The following is a 17,279-nucleotide window of genomic DNA, read 5'->3' as shown; positions in this document are numbered from 1 at the left end:
TTCTTCTTCTTCTTCTGCGTTCGTGGGCTGAAACTCCCACGTACACTCGTGTTTTTTGCACGAGTGGAATTTTATGTGTATGACCGCTTTTTACCCCGCCATTTAGGCAGCCATACGCCGCTTTCGGAGGAAGCATGCTGGGTATTTTCGTGTTTCTATAACCCACCGAACTCTGACATGGATTACAGGATCTTTTTCGTGCGCACTTGGTCTTGTGCTTGCGTGTACACACGGGGGTGTTCGGACACCGAGGAGAGTCTGCACACAAAGTTGACTCTGAGAAATAAATATCTCGCCGAACGTGGGGACGAACTCACGCTGACAGCGGCCAACTGAATACAAATCCAGCGCGCTACCGACTGAGCTACATCCCCGCCCGCCATTCAAACAACCCTGCATTCCCTTCTCACATACACTGCAGTTTAATCTCACCTCTCATGAAACCAATTCTTGCTTACTCTACAGTGGACACCCTGGCCCCCCCCAATTTAAACTCCCTCCTTTTTAAAGCTGTTTTTTCCTCAAAGTTTTTCTTCATTATTTAAGCTCAGTAAATTTACCCCAATTTTAAGACTCCCCCCTTTTTAAGACCTGGTTTTCTCAGATTTGTGGAGGTCTTCACAGTGGGATTCCAATGTGCGTCATGTAGGCTGGTCAGCATGATCAGGGCCATCATTTTCAGATAGCGCCATACGACAGGAAGAAAAGAATGGCTTAATTCATTGCTCATGACGCTTGTGCTATCACCCTGTGTATACAATCCAATCTACACCAGATTCACAAGGATGGCAACCCTGCAGCAGCTTAACTTCGAACACAGCTATGAACAGCATAAAATGTGAACATCAAAACAACAGTTAATTTAGTAGCAGTCAGTGTAGGGTGCAGGACAGATTGCACAACACTTGCTAAAACCATCAGCTTACAAAACGTACATTTATGTAAAACACCCAAGCTTATGATTTTATACTCCCACAACACTGACTCTAAACCGCTATAGATATAACCAGGCAAGTCAAAAATAGAAGCAACACGTTCCTGCGTCCTGCTGATAGAATTTCAATGACCTTAGAACACAGCTTTGCGACATTATTTATACTGACACTAACAATAGATTGCTATGGCTGTAACCCATATAGAAATACACATAAAACAACGGTTAAAAAGAAAAGAAATATGACAGGCTTACGAATGTTAAACAATAGTACCAGTGAGTCGAGGCATCAAACACTGAAGCTCACATAACCTGTCGTAGCCAACATTTTTCTCTTACTTATCATTAATATACCTCCACTCCACCACCCCCCCAGATAACAGGCCTCAGCTGAACTTTTTGTGAGAATCCTAAACAAATGAGGCAGAGCTCTATTTAAAGATCTGAGAAACTAAGGGAAGTAAGTGATCTAAATGCACACCACATTTGCAACAAGAGTAACTGTTATGCGGAACTTCAAGAGGATAAAAGTCGCTGGTTCATTTCAATGGTTGGTATTATACTACGTGCCAGGAAATTGGTTCTGCATAACTCTCACTTACCCTTGTTGCACATGTTGTGTGCATTTAAAGCGCTTACTTCCCTTTGTATGTTATGCTCCTTTGACGACCACGAGTTCCAAGATGTTCTTCACCTCTGTAACTCCTCTCTTTTAATACTTAATGTTCTCTCTTTTGGTTTTGTGTGGTCCAACAAGAGTGGTACCACAATCATCATGTTAACATCACGACCTCCATCCAACAGCCGATCATTCCAGCAGCGAGTCCATCACTTGACTTTGGCGGCGGCCTGTGCCCGCTCTTCACGGTCGATCATGGCCATGTTTTCCGCGGCGGCCACCAGCTGGAAGACGCTGATGATGTTCTTGAGGAAGGAGATGGGAGCGCAGATGTAGAGGATGACCTTGAACAGCCCCACTGACAGCGGCCCCAGAGGCACTGCAAGCACAAGCAGTCGGAATCAACCATCGAACATTCCGGCATTACCTAGAGATGGCCAAATCTCAAAATGTACACTCGCCAGCTGGGCGAGTAACCTCAAGAAAGTCACTAGCCCGCCAGACATTTTGCTAGCCCGGTACATACCACAGTTGCTGCATCTGCAGCGTTTATAACGCTTTGAAACTAGATAGTAGCCCCTGGCGATTGGGCGGACGATTTGGCCATCCCTATTACCTCTGTGAATTCACGTCTATTTCAGGGATCCTTGTCTTTAAACCAAATGCTTTCAAGAGCACCAAAAATCACCCGCTAGACAATCCAAGGGGAATAACCATGTTGTTTTTTGTAATATGTAAACTTGTACTAAGTTATAGCCCTTTTAAGTGCATTTTCAAACTCTGATTCAGTTTCAGTGCCTCCATTTCAAACGGGGATTCTCCCTCCATCCACCCCTCTCTCTCTGAGAAACGTGAAATGTCAAACCCACATAGACAGCATCTACAACACACGATCACACACACCAACAGTGACAGCATCTACAACACATGATCACACACACCAACAGTGACAGCATCTACAACACATGATCACACACACCAACAGTGACAGCATCTACAACACATGATCACACACACCAACAGTGACAGCATCTACAACACATGATCACACACACCAACAGTGACAGCATCTACAACACATGATCACACACACCAACAGTGACAGCATCTACAACACATGATCACACACACCAACACTGACAGCATCTACAACACATGATCACACACACCAACAGTGACAGCATCTACAACACATGATCACACACACCAACCGTGAGAGATCCGATGTAGAAAACAGAAGAATTCTTCAAAGACAGCTGCTTTCCTAGATTTTCTGAACCAAGTGCCCGAGGCACGAGAATCATGCACCTTTTGGAGGCAAAGCCAGTCAAACAGGATTGAGATTATAGATCTAAATTAAGAGCCCTATACTCCTCCGAAAACGGCGTATGGCTGCCTAAATGGCGGGGTAAAAAACGGTCATACACGTAAAATTCCACTCGTGCAAAAAACACGAGTGTACGTGGGAGTTTCAGCCCACGAACGCAGCAGAAGAAGAGCCCTATACAAACTGCAAGGAGAATGCAAAGTATGCCCTAAGACTTAAGGTGGTCTTAAAGGAAAGGTTCCACTGTGGGGCACTAAAACTACTGTGGAACCTCCCTTTTAAGACTAAAAATCGGGTCTTAAAAAGGAGGGAGTCTTCAAATGGGGGTAATTTTACAGAGGTTATAAACAGAAAGTCTGAAAAAACAAGGTCTTAAAAAGGAGGGAGTCTTCAAATGGGGGTAATTTTACAGAGGTTATAAACAGAAAATCTTGAACTAGAAGGGGGAGTTTACGTCCTCTCAGAGACTATTTCTATTTGGGACATGAGTTGGTGACTGGAGCTAAGGACAGAACGTCTGAAAAAGCAAGGTCTTAAAAAGGAGGGAGTCTTCAAATGGGGGTTTCCACTGCACTCACACATAGGTCCAGGTGTGAAGTAGACCAGGTAGAGCATGCAGAAGAACAGCTCATTGGCCGCACACATGGTGAACAGGATCACCTGCAAGATCAATGTCAAGCTGGTCAACACCTGTCACGGCCAGGCCTTCATCAACCAAGGCAGATAGTCAAGCCAAGCGTTCCTTTAACCAAAACACGAGAATGACAAGATTTTGGAACGTTTTCATTTTAACAAAATGTAACCAAAATGCGTTCCTTTAATCATGTCAGCGTAGGTAACAAATAAAAACAAGAAGAGCAAACGCTCGATCGAGTCACTTTCGCAGTTCTGAATATTATATGAGGCATCAGACGGACAGGAAGAAATTGCTATTCACAACACAATGAGTCACGTTCAGATAAAATTTGAGCCCGGTCACTTTTATAGTTTCCGAGAAAAGCCCAACGTTAAGTTGTGTGTTGCCGAACAGAAAAGGCTAGTTATCTCCCTTGTTTTTCTGATAACGTTCGTAAAAGGCTACAGATGTAAATACTTTGATGTAAAGAATAATCCTACAAAGTTTCAATCACATCCGATGAACTTTGTCAAAGATATAAAATGTCTAATTTTTCCTTTGACGCTGACCTGTGACCTTGAAAAAGGTCAAAGGTCAACGAAACCATCGTTAAAGTGTAGAGGTCATTGGAGGTCACGACTAAACAAAATATGAGCCCGATCGCTTTGATAGTTTCCGAGAAAAGTCCAACGTTAAGGTGGTGTCTACGGACGGCCGGCCGGACGGCCGGCCGGACAGACTAACACTGACCGATTACATAGAGTCACTTTTTCTCAAGTGACTCAAAAACTAAAATATGCCGCACACGTTGCATGTCCTTTCGTGGTCAGATTTATGAGTGCAATGCACAATGTTTCCCTTAAATCCCCAACACCTTGGCGCACAACAGGTGGATGTACCTCTTGTGCCGTGGCCACGCAAACAGAAAGACGGACACATATAGTACATATATATAGATATATACTGACACACAGAGACAGACACACATACAGAGACATGCAGACAAGCACACACAACACACACATAGAAATTTTCATACAGATTCCTGAAGCCAGCCAGGGACAGACACACAGAGATACAGACACACAGAGAGAGATACAGACACACAGAGAGAGACACAGACACACAGAGATACAGACACACAGAGAGAGATACAGACACACAGAGAGAGACACAGACAGAGAGAGAGATACAGACACACAGAGAGAGATACAGACAGAGAGAGAGATACAGACACAATATTCAGAAACACGCACACACACACAAAATAGCCTCTTACCTTGTTGTGATAGTAGTGATGCAGTACAGGGTTGGCTGACAGGTCAATCTTCTTGTGGCTGTCACTTCCTTTCACTACAGAACTGAAAGAACACATATAATCAGATAAAATGGGGACTGACCACTAATCGGGCAAATACATACATGTACCTGTATCACCGATTTTTCCGAATGCTCTCCAGTCGACCCAGCTGGAAAGGGGTACCTCACCTGACCCTAGTTAGGGCCGGGGAAGGCAAAGGCAGCAAGGGAGAGGAGATGGGCACCACCCTCAGTGACGCCAAAAAAGTTGAGATCTCCGACAATCTCTCTCCCCTACGATCAAGGTAAGTTTCTGGGAATACCTTTACCTGGTTACCACTTTGACACATACACAACTTGACAGCCTGGGCGCTCTCTGCAAAGGTAGGGAATTTGTTGATGAAATGATTTCTTAACAGATATTGTTGACAATCTGTGAAATTAATTCTTCAAAAAGGCCTCACACTGAGCAAGAAGTGTTCAGAATGGTAATTGTTGGTATGTGTTCAAGTGGAGGGATGTGTTCATCCCGTGTGAAGCCTGGTCACATCTGAAATGGTGAGCCGCACTGTTCTCAACAGGAAGGACTGTGCCCAGAGCAGACGGACATACTTGTAACCACATCATTGACCAGCTATGTCTGTGAGCAAAAACAAAAAACGCATGTTTCCAAACACACTCAGTCTTAAGCCCACTACTAAAGTCTACAGCCGAACTAGTTCGGCGACGTCATCAAATCAGGGGATTCCCCTAGTTTTGGGTTGCACCTGTAATGTTCTCGGCTCGCCGATACAATCCTACAAACATTTGGCGCGTCATGGGCGAACTGTCTTTTCATTGGTTGAATAATTTTATATCTTCATCCTTGAAGAGTGACAATACTGCAGACGGCTATAACACTGTCAAACGATCATGAGTCTTCTCACATGTTATCTCTTGATCATGTGACTGGTGTCACCAATACATTCCGCCGCTAGTTAGCACACCGAACCAGGCACGGTGTAACATTCGCCAAACTAGTTCGGCTTGGTTCGGCTGTAGTTACTAGCGGGCTTTACACACACACCCCTAGAAACACACACACCCACACATACACAGAGTCTTACACACACCCATACATAACCACACACACACACACCCATACCTGTGCAGGTGCAGCCAGTGGCTAAAGATGTCGAGGGCCATGACGACCTGGAAGAAGAGCATGTAGGTGGGATAGAAGTGACACAGCGCCGCACACAGACACATGGTGGTGATGCGGTCTAACAGCATGTCCAGCATCGCACCCAGCTTGCTGCCTGTAATAGCAAGATCTAGATCAGCACTTTTCAAGACGTGTACAGGAACGTGTACGGGTAACGTCATCAAATCTAATTTTAACGTCACGCGTTTGCCAAGATCTGCAGTCTTGGTGGGAGCAAAACAAGGTATGATTTGGAACATTGGAGAAAAAAGTGAGTCACGGGGACGCCTGACAAATGAGATGTATGTATCAATCCATTTAAGCTGGAAATCAAATGATTTTTTTAAGGATAGAGTGCAAAAAAACATGCACTCTTTTGTTGTCTTGACCAGCCGCCTCAAATATGAGTTTTAGTTCAGTCCTCTGATATCACATGGCTCAAAGAAGGAAAATTCAATGTTCAATCAATACATAAGATTTTCACACTGCTCATACACATTGGGCTGAAGAGTGCATGGCCACCAGGAATGAAACAAACAGACCCATTTAACCTACTCTGGTTGAGCTTGCGAGCAAAGTGTCCATCAAAAGCGTCGAGGAATCCACTCAGCAGGTAACAGAAGCTGGCTTTAATGTAGTCGGTTGGCATGTAGTAGAACGACACAAAGGCAAGAACCGCCCGCATGTAGTCTGAAACAAGAAACGGCAGCAATGCAGTGTATCAGTATGACAGTGGTCTGTTTGTGTCATGTGATGTCATGGGAAAATCCCATGGAAAGATCTAGGATCATAAAGTAAAAGGCGTAAAAAAACATCACGCGATTAAGTATGATAGCGTGGGATTCTGGGATTAGCTGCATGGACACCAAGCCAGACAGATGTGCTCTAAGCATCTCTCCTACCAAGCTGTTGTTCAAATATCACTTCCTCATGGCATTAATTTTAAAACTTTGGGATTATTCTTGCTGTGATTGAAGTCTCTTCCAGATTGTTCGCAAATGCTGGACTAACCGTAACGTTTACATTATGTCTACAATCTTAAAGACTGTGCCAAGGTTTATAAGGCGCCTGTGCTTCTGCCACAGGAGATTTTCAAACCGCTCTGTCAATGGACTGACAGTACCTGCTCTCATACATGCACCCTCGCTGTATTGTATAGCTTTCTCAAATTTCTTTCAACAGAGTGCCTATAATTATGTTGTAAGTTTGCAGGCAGGCAGATTTATCTCACGGTTCCTTACTTAAATGTAGCATCATGTCATTCTTATTCAAAATCACTATTCCAGTTTCAGTAACCACCTCTCCCAATTTCCTACTTGAACCAGCTAGTACATCAGGAGGCTTGGAGCTAGGACAAATGCACGTGTACGCATCAACAATGATTCTAACAAGATATCATAGTGGCTAGGTGTGCTGAGAAAGGAGCTTAAACAATGAGCTTGAATAGTGTAACTGGCTCTCACATATATATGTCTATGTTTTGCCCTGCACGCATGGCTTGTGTCAATCGGGAGAGGTGGATAAAGTGCTCTTCACACACTGCATGAGGCCTACCAACTCCCAGCCTGTAAGACAAAAGGCTGTGGCTATATCCACGGGTCCGTGTCTCTAGACTCGATGCTATATCCACGTCACTGACGTCATCGTACTCAAGGGACGCTACTCTCGCCTTATATTTTCCTGCTTTCGGTTGGGCACTTCAGTTCACTGACTTCAGCTGTCAAATTTTAAAAGTCAAAATTCCCTTTTATTTTTAAACAATGAGTTAGACTCCATGAGTGGAATACATGGTCCAAAGTTCGATCAGCAGCACTTTGAAGGGGAGGAGAGGGGAGTTTATGTGATAAAATGTAAACAAAGCCGGCTGCCGTCCTACCGTTGTGACCGGTGAAAATTGCAGGAGTGCATTTTTGTTGCAATCTCAGCTCTATCAACGAAATGCTTTGGAGAAAAGAAGAGTAGAGCAAAATAAAAGAAAAGAAAGTTGAGAGGGGGAAAAAATAAGTCAACACATTTTTTTTAACAAAAATAAAAAAAAGACTAGGGCCAGGTTCGAACCGGAGGTCTCATGGACTGTTTGGCAATCCACTATCGTCTAAGCTACGGAGACAACATGTCTATCAAAGGAAAAATAGGAATCTATATTTTGTGCGATACTCCTGATGACTGCTATCGATCTCGACGAACTTTTCGAAAGTTGCACATGAGTGCACTCCTGTAAGGCTTTCAGTTTAGTTTGCAGGTTGTCAAAAGAGTTGATTGTTTCGTGGTAAAAACAAAATGGTGCTTGATAAGAGTGCCAACGCGAGGCTTCCCGTGCGACGATCACGCCAGTGACGTGGATATAGCCTGGGGACTAGAGACTGACCCGTGGATATATAGCCACAACCAAGACAAAATACAGAAAACAGTCCTTCTTCCCTCGCACCATTGGCGAGTGGAACGCCCTCCCACCACAGGCAGTAACATCAGCCTCGGTGGATGCATTCAAGACCCTGATTTAGACACCCCCCCCCCCCCCCACTCCCAAAACCCTCCCATGCCCCCTGCCCTCTCCGGTCCACCCCCCCTCCTCCCACCCCCAAAACCCTACCCAGCCCCGCCCCCCTCCACGTACTGCTGCAGCTAACTCCAAGTACACCAGAATCTTCAAAAAGATGAAGGCGGGTGGAAACTAGAAGAAGAAGAAGAAGAAGAAGAAGAAGTGACGGTTGACCAACAGAGTTCGGCCGACACCTACAGACTGATCTCCAAACAGTTCGATACTTGTTGCATTTAACCTGGAACTCTGTATTGTGTATTGTTTCATACTGAGAAAAAGCTACGTGTAGGTTCTCGGTCAACTACACTCAAATTCAACAATACAATACGATTCCTGCTGGCCCATCTCCTTTCAGCGTGGAAAGGGGTCTCACCGGCGGCACGAATGTCTCGACTCCAATCAATAGTCTGACATTCGCAAATGCTGAAAATTTAGGAATCATAATATGAAAACTACCAAGAAGTGGTCTTACCGATCACATTCGGCACGAAGAGATAAATATTTTCAGCCATACTGATGCTGTAGACAACGTGAACAACAAAAGCTTATCCTGATTTCCAGCCGGATGTTGTGTTCTGCTCGTTTATGATGATCTCGCGATACTATCGCAGCGTGTTACTACTTGACGAAAGTTTCTATTAATATCAGAATGCGTCAGACGAATCATGAGCTGGAAAGATCGTGGCTGGAAGAAGTGACACTCAGGAACAAAAACGGATTTTTATGTGTGTGCGTGTGCGTGTGTGTGTGTGTGTGTGTGTGTGTGTGTGTGTGTGTGCCACTGAGTGTGTGTGTCAGTGTGAAGGTGTGTGTGTGTGTGTGTCAGAGTGTGTGTGTGTGTGTGTGACTATGTTAATAATGTACTCGGGCATCGAGTGCGCTTTTTTTCTCTCTCTTTTTTTCGGGGGGGGGGGGGGGGGGGGGGGGTATATGTACAACGACTTTACTAGATTACTCCCGACTTCAGATTTTCCTCAATCGGCCTTGTTGGTTCTGTATAAACTCTACACTTCCATATCGTAGGCTACACTGAGGTGATCGACCTTTGGTACTTTGCATTCATCAGTCATAGGGTCAAATTCGTTCAACCAAATAACAACTATTTAAACTTAGTAATGTGCCGGCTTTATCCTAAAATCCTTTCCTTCTCATTCAAGGGACGCATTCGGTGCACGTTTTCGAAGAATAGAATCAGTTGAAATCTATTAAACTTTCACCACCGATTTCTTTCACTTGCATTGACATGCTTTTCTCCCTTATGTAAGTGTAGTTCTTTAATTTGACCAGGAATCAACAATTCAGTCACGGGTATAATTATCGAATAAAAAATCTGAGGTCGGGAGTAATCTGAAGCCGTTCTTTACACTGACTTATCAGCCGCTCACAACACCCACCCACACACACACACACACACACACAAACACACACGGCATACGGCACACACACACACACACACACACACACACACACTCACTCACTCACAACCAGTTGGTGACTTCGTTCTTTGATTTTATTGAGATATTTGCATAAAACAATATATACCGCATAATTAAATCAATTAAGACCAGTCAGTATAAGGTGTCCATGAGATGTGGCCGACGATTGCAATGTAGAAAGTTGGGATCATTGTTTACAGCGGAATAGTGGGATAACGGATATGGAAAAATGACACCCCCCCTCCCCCCCAAACAAACACACAAACACAAACAAACACACAACACAGAGGTACACACACACTGAGACACACACCCCTCGCTCTCACACATTTACACACACTCACACACCACACACGAACACAAACACACACACGTAGGCATCCCAAAAATGCCGTGCGCTAACTCGTATACGATTCAAACGTGGCCTGCTTTTGCTAGCACCGACTCAGTAAGTTTTGAAGTACATGTTGCGCTCAAACGCAATGCGGTCATCGTCATTGGCAAAGACCTGCTGTTCGTACGGCCCGACCTCCACCTCTCGCTTGGCCTGCACGTAGCAGCGGACAAAGTCCTCGCCCAGCAGAGAACCCAGCTCACGGTCCCCTTCCAGAGCGGTCAAGGCTTCGGTCAGTGTCCGGGGGATCTCGTCGGCCCCGCTCTTCTCCATGGCCCGCGGACACTGCAGTCCCCGCCTCAAGCCATCCCTGCCCGCCGCCACAGTGGCCGCTAGAGCCAGGTAGGGGCTGGCTGCGCCGCTCGCCAGGCGGTTCTCCAGGAACACGTTGTCCTTCTTGAGCCGTCGCACGCGCACCACAGCGTTGCGGTCATCCATCCCCCAGGTGGCGAGGCTGGGCGAGACCAGCGTGTGCAGACGACGGTAGCAGTTGAGCGTGGGGCTGAGCAGCGCCGTCAGGGCCGGAGCGTGGGTCAGCAGGCCGGCCATCCAGTGTCTGGCTAAGGGGGCCAGACCGTCACTGTCCGCACCCACCAGCACGTTGTCTCCGCCTTCCTCCTCTTCCCCCTCCTCGCCATTAGCGGCGTGTGGTCTCCACAAGGAGTGGTTGAGATGCAGTCCGCTGCCGATGCTTTCCGTGGTGGGCCTGGTCATGAAGGTGGCGTCATAGCCACGCGTGCCCAGGAAGCCCTTGACGGCGTTCTTGACGTAGAAGCCCACATCGGCCCCCGTAACGCCCTGGTAGGGACTGGTGGTCAGCTCCCACTGGCCGGGGGGAAACTCGGGCTGCACCGTTCTGACCTTGACCTTCATGGCTTGCAGCGTCTCCCGCAGCTCACTCATGAGGTCCTGGTGCCGGCCCCACACCCTCAGGTCCAGGAACTGCATGCGGTCGCTGCCCAGCGGCTCCAGGGTGTTCTCCTTGAAGGCGAAGAACTCGTACTCAAAGGCGGTGCGGACCACCAGCCCGTGTTCCGCCCGCAAAGCCTTGAGCTGGTGCTGCAACTGCTGCCTGGGACAGTTGAGGTCCGGCGTGCCGTCAGGGCAATACATGTCGCACAGGACGCTGCCCACCTGACGCTTCTCGCTGCTCGCCCAAGGCCACGGGGTCAAGGTCTCGAGACAAGGTCGCAGCTCGTGACTGTTGTAGGCAGCGCACAGCTCGGGCAGTGAGTAGGGTGGTTCGCAGTTTGGACCCACCAAGGGAGTACCTGCAGAAAGAAAAAATGTCTCAGTATTGCTGACTCGAACAGTATACGTTATTTGTATTTTTGACAGTCAGTGTTCCTCCGATGCCGCGTAAAATGTAAAATGTCATATTTTAGTCAAAAATACAAATAACATTTATACATCGATCGATTCTGGATAGAGTTGCATTTAGCTTTTATGATTGAATGCACGCAAACATGCACTAGTTTGTAGTCTCGACTGGCCGCCTAAATATGAAGTTGTGTCGACCTCTGAGGTCAAATGGCTCAAAGAAAGGAAATCCAGTGTCCAATCGATACATTCTACTTTATACGAAGGTATATACGTACAGTAGGCTTACTTGTGTTTTCGTCGATGTCAAAGTGTACGTCAATACCCGCATGACTTTTGAGAGAGAAGAAGATATTTTGTTGTTGTTGAAACATGGTATTTTGGCTTGGAGGATTGATAATATAATTCTAATATTCAAATTCTTTGTCCAGGTTTTGATTGGGTTGTTGGGCTATAATTTATTGCATTTTACGACTAAAAGAGTAACTATTTGTCATGAAGTATTCCATTTGATTTAATCATACGATAACATGTGTTTGCAATCTGGGTATTTTTTCTCAGTAAGAGAATACTGTGACTGTGTGTGTGTGTGTGTGTGTGTGTGTGTGTGTGTGTGTGTGTGTGTGTGTGTGTGTGTGTGTGTGTGTGTGTGTGTGTGTGTGTGTGTGTGTGTCTCTGTGTGTCTCTGTGTGTGTGTATTGTCCTAACAAAACAATCCTACAGGGAGAAGCGTCCAATGCAGTCAGCGACACAACCCGGCAACTGTTTTCTGTAGTGCAGATACTCATGTTCAGAGTTCTTTGAACGCTTTTCCAGTGTGACATTGTTCTTGCTATCCTAGCCAGATATCCATGTTTACATTGCTATCCTAGCAAAATAATCATGGGGTATACTTTCTGATACGATAAAAATCGGCATTTACGGGCACTTGAACATTTTCATAAATTATTTTGAGGGTCAGTGCCATCATTCCGGGCTCTATGACGTGCCGCTTGAACCTAACTGTACTTATGTATGGTTTCTCCCGCAAAACGCTACTTCAGGACAATTAGTATCAAATGGCGCGGTTAAAATTTGACCCATGTAGAGTATAGAAACACGACTTATGTAGAGTTTCCCCAGAAACTCCCCTGAAGTGCATTTCATGCAGGGCTGTTGGTTAATGGGAGTGCACGACGTTTCAGCTTTTAGCAGGCTAGTAAACTATCATAAGAATAACAAGTCGCTTAAGGCAAAAATACAACATTTAGTCAAGCTGTTGTACTCACAGAATGAAACTGAACACACTGCATTTTTTTTCACCAAGACAGTATACTCGTAGCATCGTCAGTCCACCGCTCGTGGCAAAGGCAGTGACATTTACTAGCCAGAATAGCGCAGTAGTGGTTGCGCTGAGCAGGTTAGCACGCTTTTCTGTATCTCTGTTCTTTTTAACTTTCTGACCTTGTTTTTAATTCAAATATATCATATCTGTATGTTTTTAGAATCAGGAACAGACAAGGAATAAGACGATTCCAGAAATTTAATTTTAATCATAATTTTTTTATGTTTAATTTTCAGAGCTGGTCTTTAATCCCAATATGACATATTTATATGTTTTTGCTAAGATGACATTATTTTTGAATCGTTTTATAAAACAAATAATTTTAATTACAATTTTCAGATTTTGAATGACCAAACTCAATTAATTAATTTGTAAGCCTCCAAGCTGAAATGCAATACCAAAGTCCGGCCTTCGTCGAAGATTGCTTGACCAAAATTTCAATCCATTTGATCAAACATTGAGGGCGTGACAGTGCGGCCTCAACTTTCACAAAAAGCCGGATATGACGTCATCAAAGACATTTACATAAAAAAGAACAACATGTCCGGGGATATCATACTCAGAAACTCTCATGTAAAGTTTCATGAAGATCGGTCTAGTAGTTTTCTCTGAAGCGCTCCACACACACACATACACCACGACCCTAATCTTGATTCCCCCTCTATGTTAAAACATTTAGTCAAAACTTGACTAAATGTAAAAATGCACACGGCAAGTAAAGTTTATCAGTGAAGTGTTCGGTTTTGTCTGATGTGCTGTTGGGTAACTGAGGGCAGCCGACTGATGCGCCGCACGTAAAACAACATCACCGTTTTACTGCAGCATTCTTGATTTCAATTTTACTGCAGTAAAACTGTTTTACTGCAGAAAAAAACGTTGCTCTCGCGAAAGATGACATTATGCAGAAATGCTGCAGAAAAGACAGTTTTTCTCCAGCATTTCGGTTTTTCTGCAGAATAACTGAATTATGTCATAATCCGCCAAGAGCCAGTACAAAATGCTGCAGAAAAAGTGTAAACAGGTTTTCTGCAGTAAAACAACAGCACCGTTTTACTGCAGCATTCTTGATTTCAATTTTACTGCAGTAAAATGTTTTGCTCCAGAAAAACCCGTTGCTTCGGCGAAAGATGACATTATTCAGAAATGCTGCAGAAAAGACAGTTTTTCTCCAGCATTTCTGTTTTTCTGCAGAATAACTGAATAATGCCAAAATGCTGAAGAAAAAGTGTAAACAGTTTTTCTCCAGTAAAACAACATCTCCGTTTTACTGCAGCATTCTTGATTTCAATTTTACTGCAGTAAAACTGTTTTACTGCAGAAAAAAACGTTGCTCTCGCGAAAGATGACATTATTCAGAAATGCTGCAGAAAAGAACGGTTTTTCTCCAGCATTTCTGTTTTTCTGCAGAATAACTGAATAAAGTCATCATCCGCCAACAGAGCGCCTGCAGCCTACCATTCCAGCAGTCCAATCCATCCTTGACGAGAGTTTCCTTGAATTCGCCAGCAACAACTTTTCCCCTTGGCACAGAATGACAAGGAACTTAGTCGATAAATATCGACAGGGGGCCGACAAATGGTTTAAATGGGAAATGTGTGTATATGGGTGTGGGTTTGAAACAAACAAACAAACCAACCCATGTGAACCCCGGGCCGCAGGCCTTCGATGTAGTGATTGAAAAAAAAGGATGTTCTCAAATGGTTCAATTCTCATTTGGTCTGATTCTCAAATGGTACCGGTATACTCCACCCCCCCCTGGCCGCAGGCCTAGGAGTAAAATTTTTATAGACACTGACCTTCTTCCCAGGGGTCATTGACCCAGTTTTAGCTATGAGAGGTGGTTCGCCCAGAGGCTGTAGAGTATACTGGGGCGGTCTCTTTGATGTCTTGAGAGGAAACTTGGCCAGGGTAGTACATGCACCAGAACTGGTGGACACCAAGGACAAACATGAAATCGAAGCAGTTTGCTTTCAGAGAGAACGGTCGTCAGCAACTCAAACTTCTCTGTTTTCTTTTTTTTTTTAAATCTGACTTTCTTTGTGGCCCCCTGACTCCGCCCCCCTCCCTCTGTAAGGACCCCCCTCCACAAGGACCGATTTTTGTCAACATTTTAAAGGTCGCTAGAGAGGGGTTCCACTGTATGACCTAACCGCTACTGGCAGAGGGCCTCAATCTTCACGCGCAAAGACGAGATTAATAGGTGCTCGGTTTTGGTATTTTGAATTACATTACATTAAACCTTTGTTGGGTTTCATGGTCATGGCAACAGCCATAATAATATTACATGATGTATAATATCATATTTCAGCATATGTGAATTACATGTCATCATACTAAACTGTCATACATTTTTATTCCTACATTATTCTGATTGATCACAACCAAACCTACTATCATTGGACACATCCAAATGCAAGCGCCTGTTCTTGACAATTTCTCTCTGATCTAAATATAAAATCAGTGCAATTTCCTGGGTCGGGCTTTGCCACAGACACTCACGGTTTGGCCTGTAGGTAAAATGTACAATGTATTTTCTGATTTGTGCACAAAAGCTTTTTTTCTTTTTTCTTTTTTTTAACATAACAATGTTTAATGTCACTGTATGTTTAAAAGACCATGGTCATATTTGTAAAAAAAATGTTAAATTAGAAAATAAATAACATTTTGGTTCATGATTTTTCCTACACCTGTGCTAAAAATAAGAAATAAAAATGTCGGGTATATAAGTCACTCAAATACAGCTAGGTATGAATGGCTCGGTTTGAGTTTGTTGCAGTTGACCCTGCACAATGCGACATATCATGTTTTTGTTGAACAATTTTGACGTCACCCCTCCCATAGGGTGACGTATTTCACAACTTCCTGTGTTACACAAACTCTGTGATGACCAATTTTGACGTCACCCCTCCCATAGGGTGACGGATTTCACAACTTTCTACAGATGAACAATTTTGACGTCACCCCTCCCATAGGGTGACGGATGTCACAACTTCCTGTGTACACAAACTGATGACGTATTTCACAACAAAATGGCGCTGCCCATGGTCAACCTCGAAACTATCCGTATAGAATGGGGGCGTCCTCGCCCCCATAAAAATCAGGCATACACAGCTGGATGCTGTCAAAACGGCTCAAATCGTGTGCATCGTATCTCGCCATGCTGCTCGATCACAGTTCAACAGAAAAACTAAGTCACTTATTCATCAGAAGTCACTGTATCAGTGTGTCACTGTCACTGAGTGTGCTGTGCTGCTGCGTTAGACTAATAATTATATGGATATGCAGGCTAAATTGAAAGCCGTAGACACTGAGACGTGCCTGCCGTGTGAGCAAAGACTGCACACGAACAATTAAGCCGGTGTGACTGACCAACTATAGGTCAGTGTACTTTGTCTTTGTTGGGACAAGCTGACATTTCAGTGAAAGGTACTAGTGAACGACGAAGAAGAAGTGAAAGGTACTGAACTTGTCAAATCCAGGTGCACGGAGCCCCTGGGGCTTTTAGTCATACCTCAGGCAGCTATCCGTTAGAAGAACTACCAAGTTTCATTGACTTGCACCCAAAGAGTCAAGAACTGCGATTTTCTTTACGAATTAATTGCGTACTCGGACCCGGCTGGTCTTGACCTATTTTGTGGATCTAAATTTAGATCAGGTAGATCACCACATCATGCACAAAAAGACACGTCACTCGCAAACTGTGTCAGACATGATCATGAGTTTGTGTAAAACAAAATGGAGGCCGGAATCACTCAGTTGATCCATAGATGTGTATCTATGGTTGATCGAACTCCGACCAAACTACACAACGTAATAACTAGGTTAATTTATGCACTCGCGTGAACAAGAAACTGTCGAGCTTCACAGACTGTCGTCGTTGGGTAGTTTTGGGTTTGTTTTACTACCATAGGAGGATTTTTGAACTGTAAATGCACTCAGCTGCAACAACAACGCAAAACGAAGGCTGTGAGCTGCACTGTGCCTTGAAGTCATCCGTAGGCCTAGGTATCGTCACTAGCTGCCTTCCATGTAAACTTGTATGGAAAGCTCGCTGTTGGGCTCAAAACAGGTGCGCGCGCAGCAGAAATACTAGAATGCAGTCAAATAAATGACGTGACTCGGCTTGTGTGCAGTTGTGCTAGAAACTCTGATAGCGACTTGACCTTACTTGTGTAATTTGCATTTGACTTTCTAGTCATGTTGTGTTGTGTCACTCTTTGCTCTAGTACTTATGGTGTTGTGAATAATTATGTAAATATTTCTGCTCTTGTTGCGGTTTAAAACA

General features: G+C 44.5%; 2 protein-coding genes across 2 annotated transcripts; both read right to left on the bottom strand.

Moving 5' to 3' along the window:
* LOC138976678 (CDP-diacylglycerol--inositol 3-phosphatidyltransferase-like) lies at positions 1-9,107 on the bottom strand. Its single transcript, XM_070349553.1, has 6 exons — positions 8,993-9,107; positions 6,534-6,668; positions 5,940-6,093; positions 4,776-4,857; positions 3,459-3,540; positions 1-1,932 (listed from the first exon to the last, which is right to left on the bottom strand). The coding sequence occupies exons 1-6, from the start codon at positions 9,030-9,032 to the stop codon at positions 1,763-1,765; spliced, it is 663 nt and encodes a 220-aa protein (XP_070205654.1). The 5' UTR covers positions 9,033-9,107; the 3' UTR covers positions 1-1,762.
* Positions 9,108-10,016: 909 nt separating this feature from the next.
* On the bottom strand, positions 10,017-17,279 carry LOC138976677 (glutamine synthetase-like). Its single transcript, XM_070349552.1, has 3 exons — positions 16,089-17,279; positions 14,450-14,529; positions 10,017-11,621 (listed from the first exon to the last, which is right to left on the bottom strand). The coding sequence occupies exons 1-3, from the start codon at positions 16,151-16,153 to the stop codon at positions 10,402-10,404; spliced, it is 1,365 nt and encodes a 454-aa protein (XP_070205653.1). The 5' UTR covers positions 16,154-17,279; the 3' UTR covers positions 10,017-10,401.

This window comes from Littorina saxatilis, linkage group LG9, assembly GCF_037325665.1.
Source record: "Littorina saxatilis isolate snail1 linkage group LG9, US_GU_Lsax_2.0, whole genome shotgun sequence".
In the NCBI taxonomy this organism is placed as follows: Eukaryota; Metazoa; Mollusca; class Gastropoda; order Littorinimorpha; family Littorinidae; genus Littorina; species Littorina saxatilis.
This window is presented reverse-complemented; position numbering and strand designations above follow the sequence as displayed.

Coding starts and splice junctions, on each gene's coding strand:
- LOC138976678 (XM_070349553.1), bottom strand. CDS start 9,032: ATGGCTGAAAATATTTATCTCTTCGTGCCGAATGTGATCG. Junction 6,669..8,992: donor CTTCGTGCCGAATGTGATCG/GTAAGACCACTT, acceptor TTCTTGTTTCAG/ACTACATGCGGGCGGTTCTT. Junction 3,541..4,775: donor ATCACTACTATCACAACAAG/GTAAGAGGCTAT, acceptor TTGATCTTGCAG/GTGATCCTGTTCACCATGTG.
- LOC138976677 (XM_070349552.1), bottom strand. CDS start 16,153: ATGGCGAGATACGATGCACACGATTTGAGCCGTTTTGACAGCATCCAG. Junction 14,530..16,088: donor CAGCTGTGTATGCCTGATTT/TTATGGGGGCGA, acceptor CTAAGTTCCTTG/TCATTCTGTGCCAAGGGGAA. Junction 11,622..14,449: donor TGGATTGGACTGCTGGAATG/GTAGGCTGCAGG, acceptor TTCTTTCTGCAG/GTACTCCCTTGGTGGGTCCA.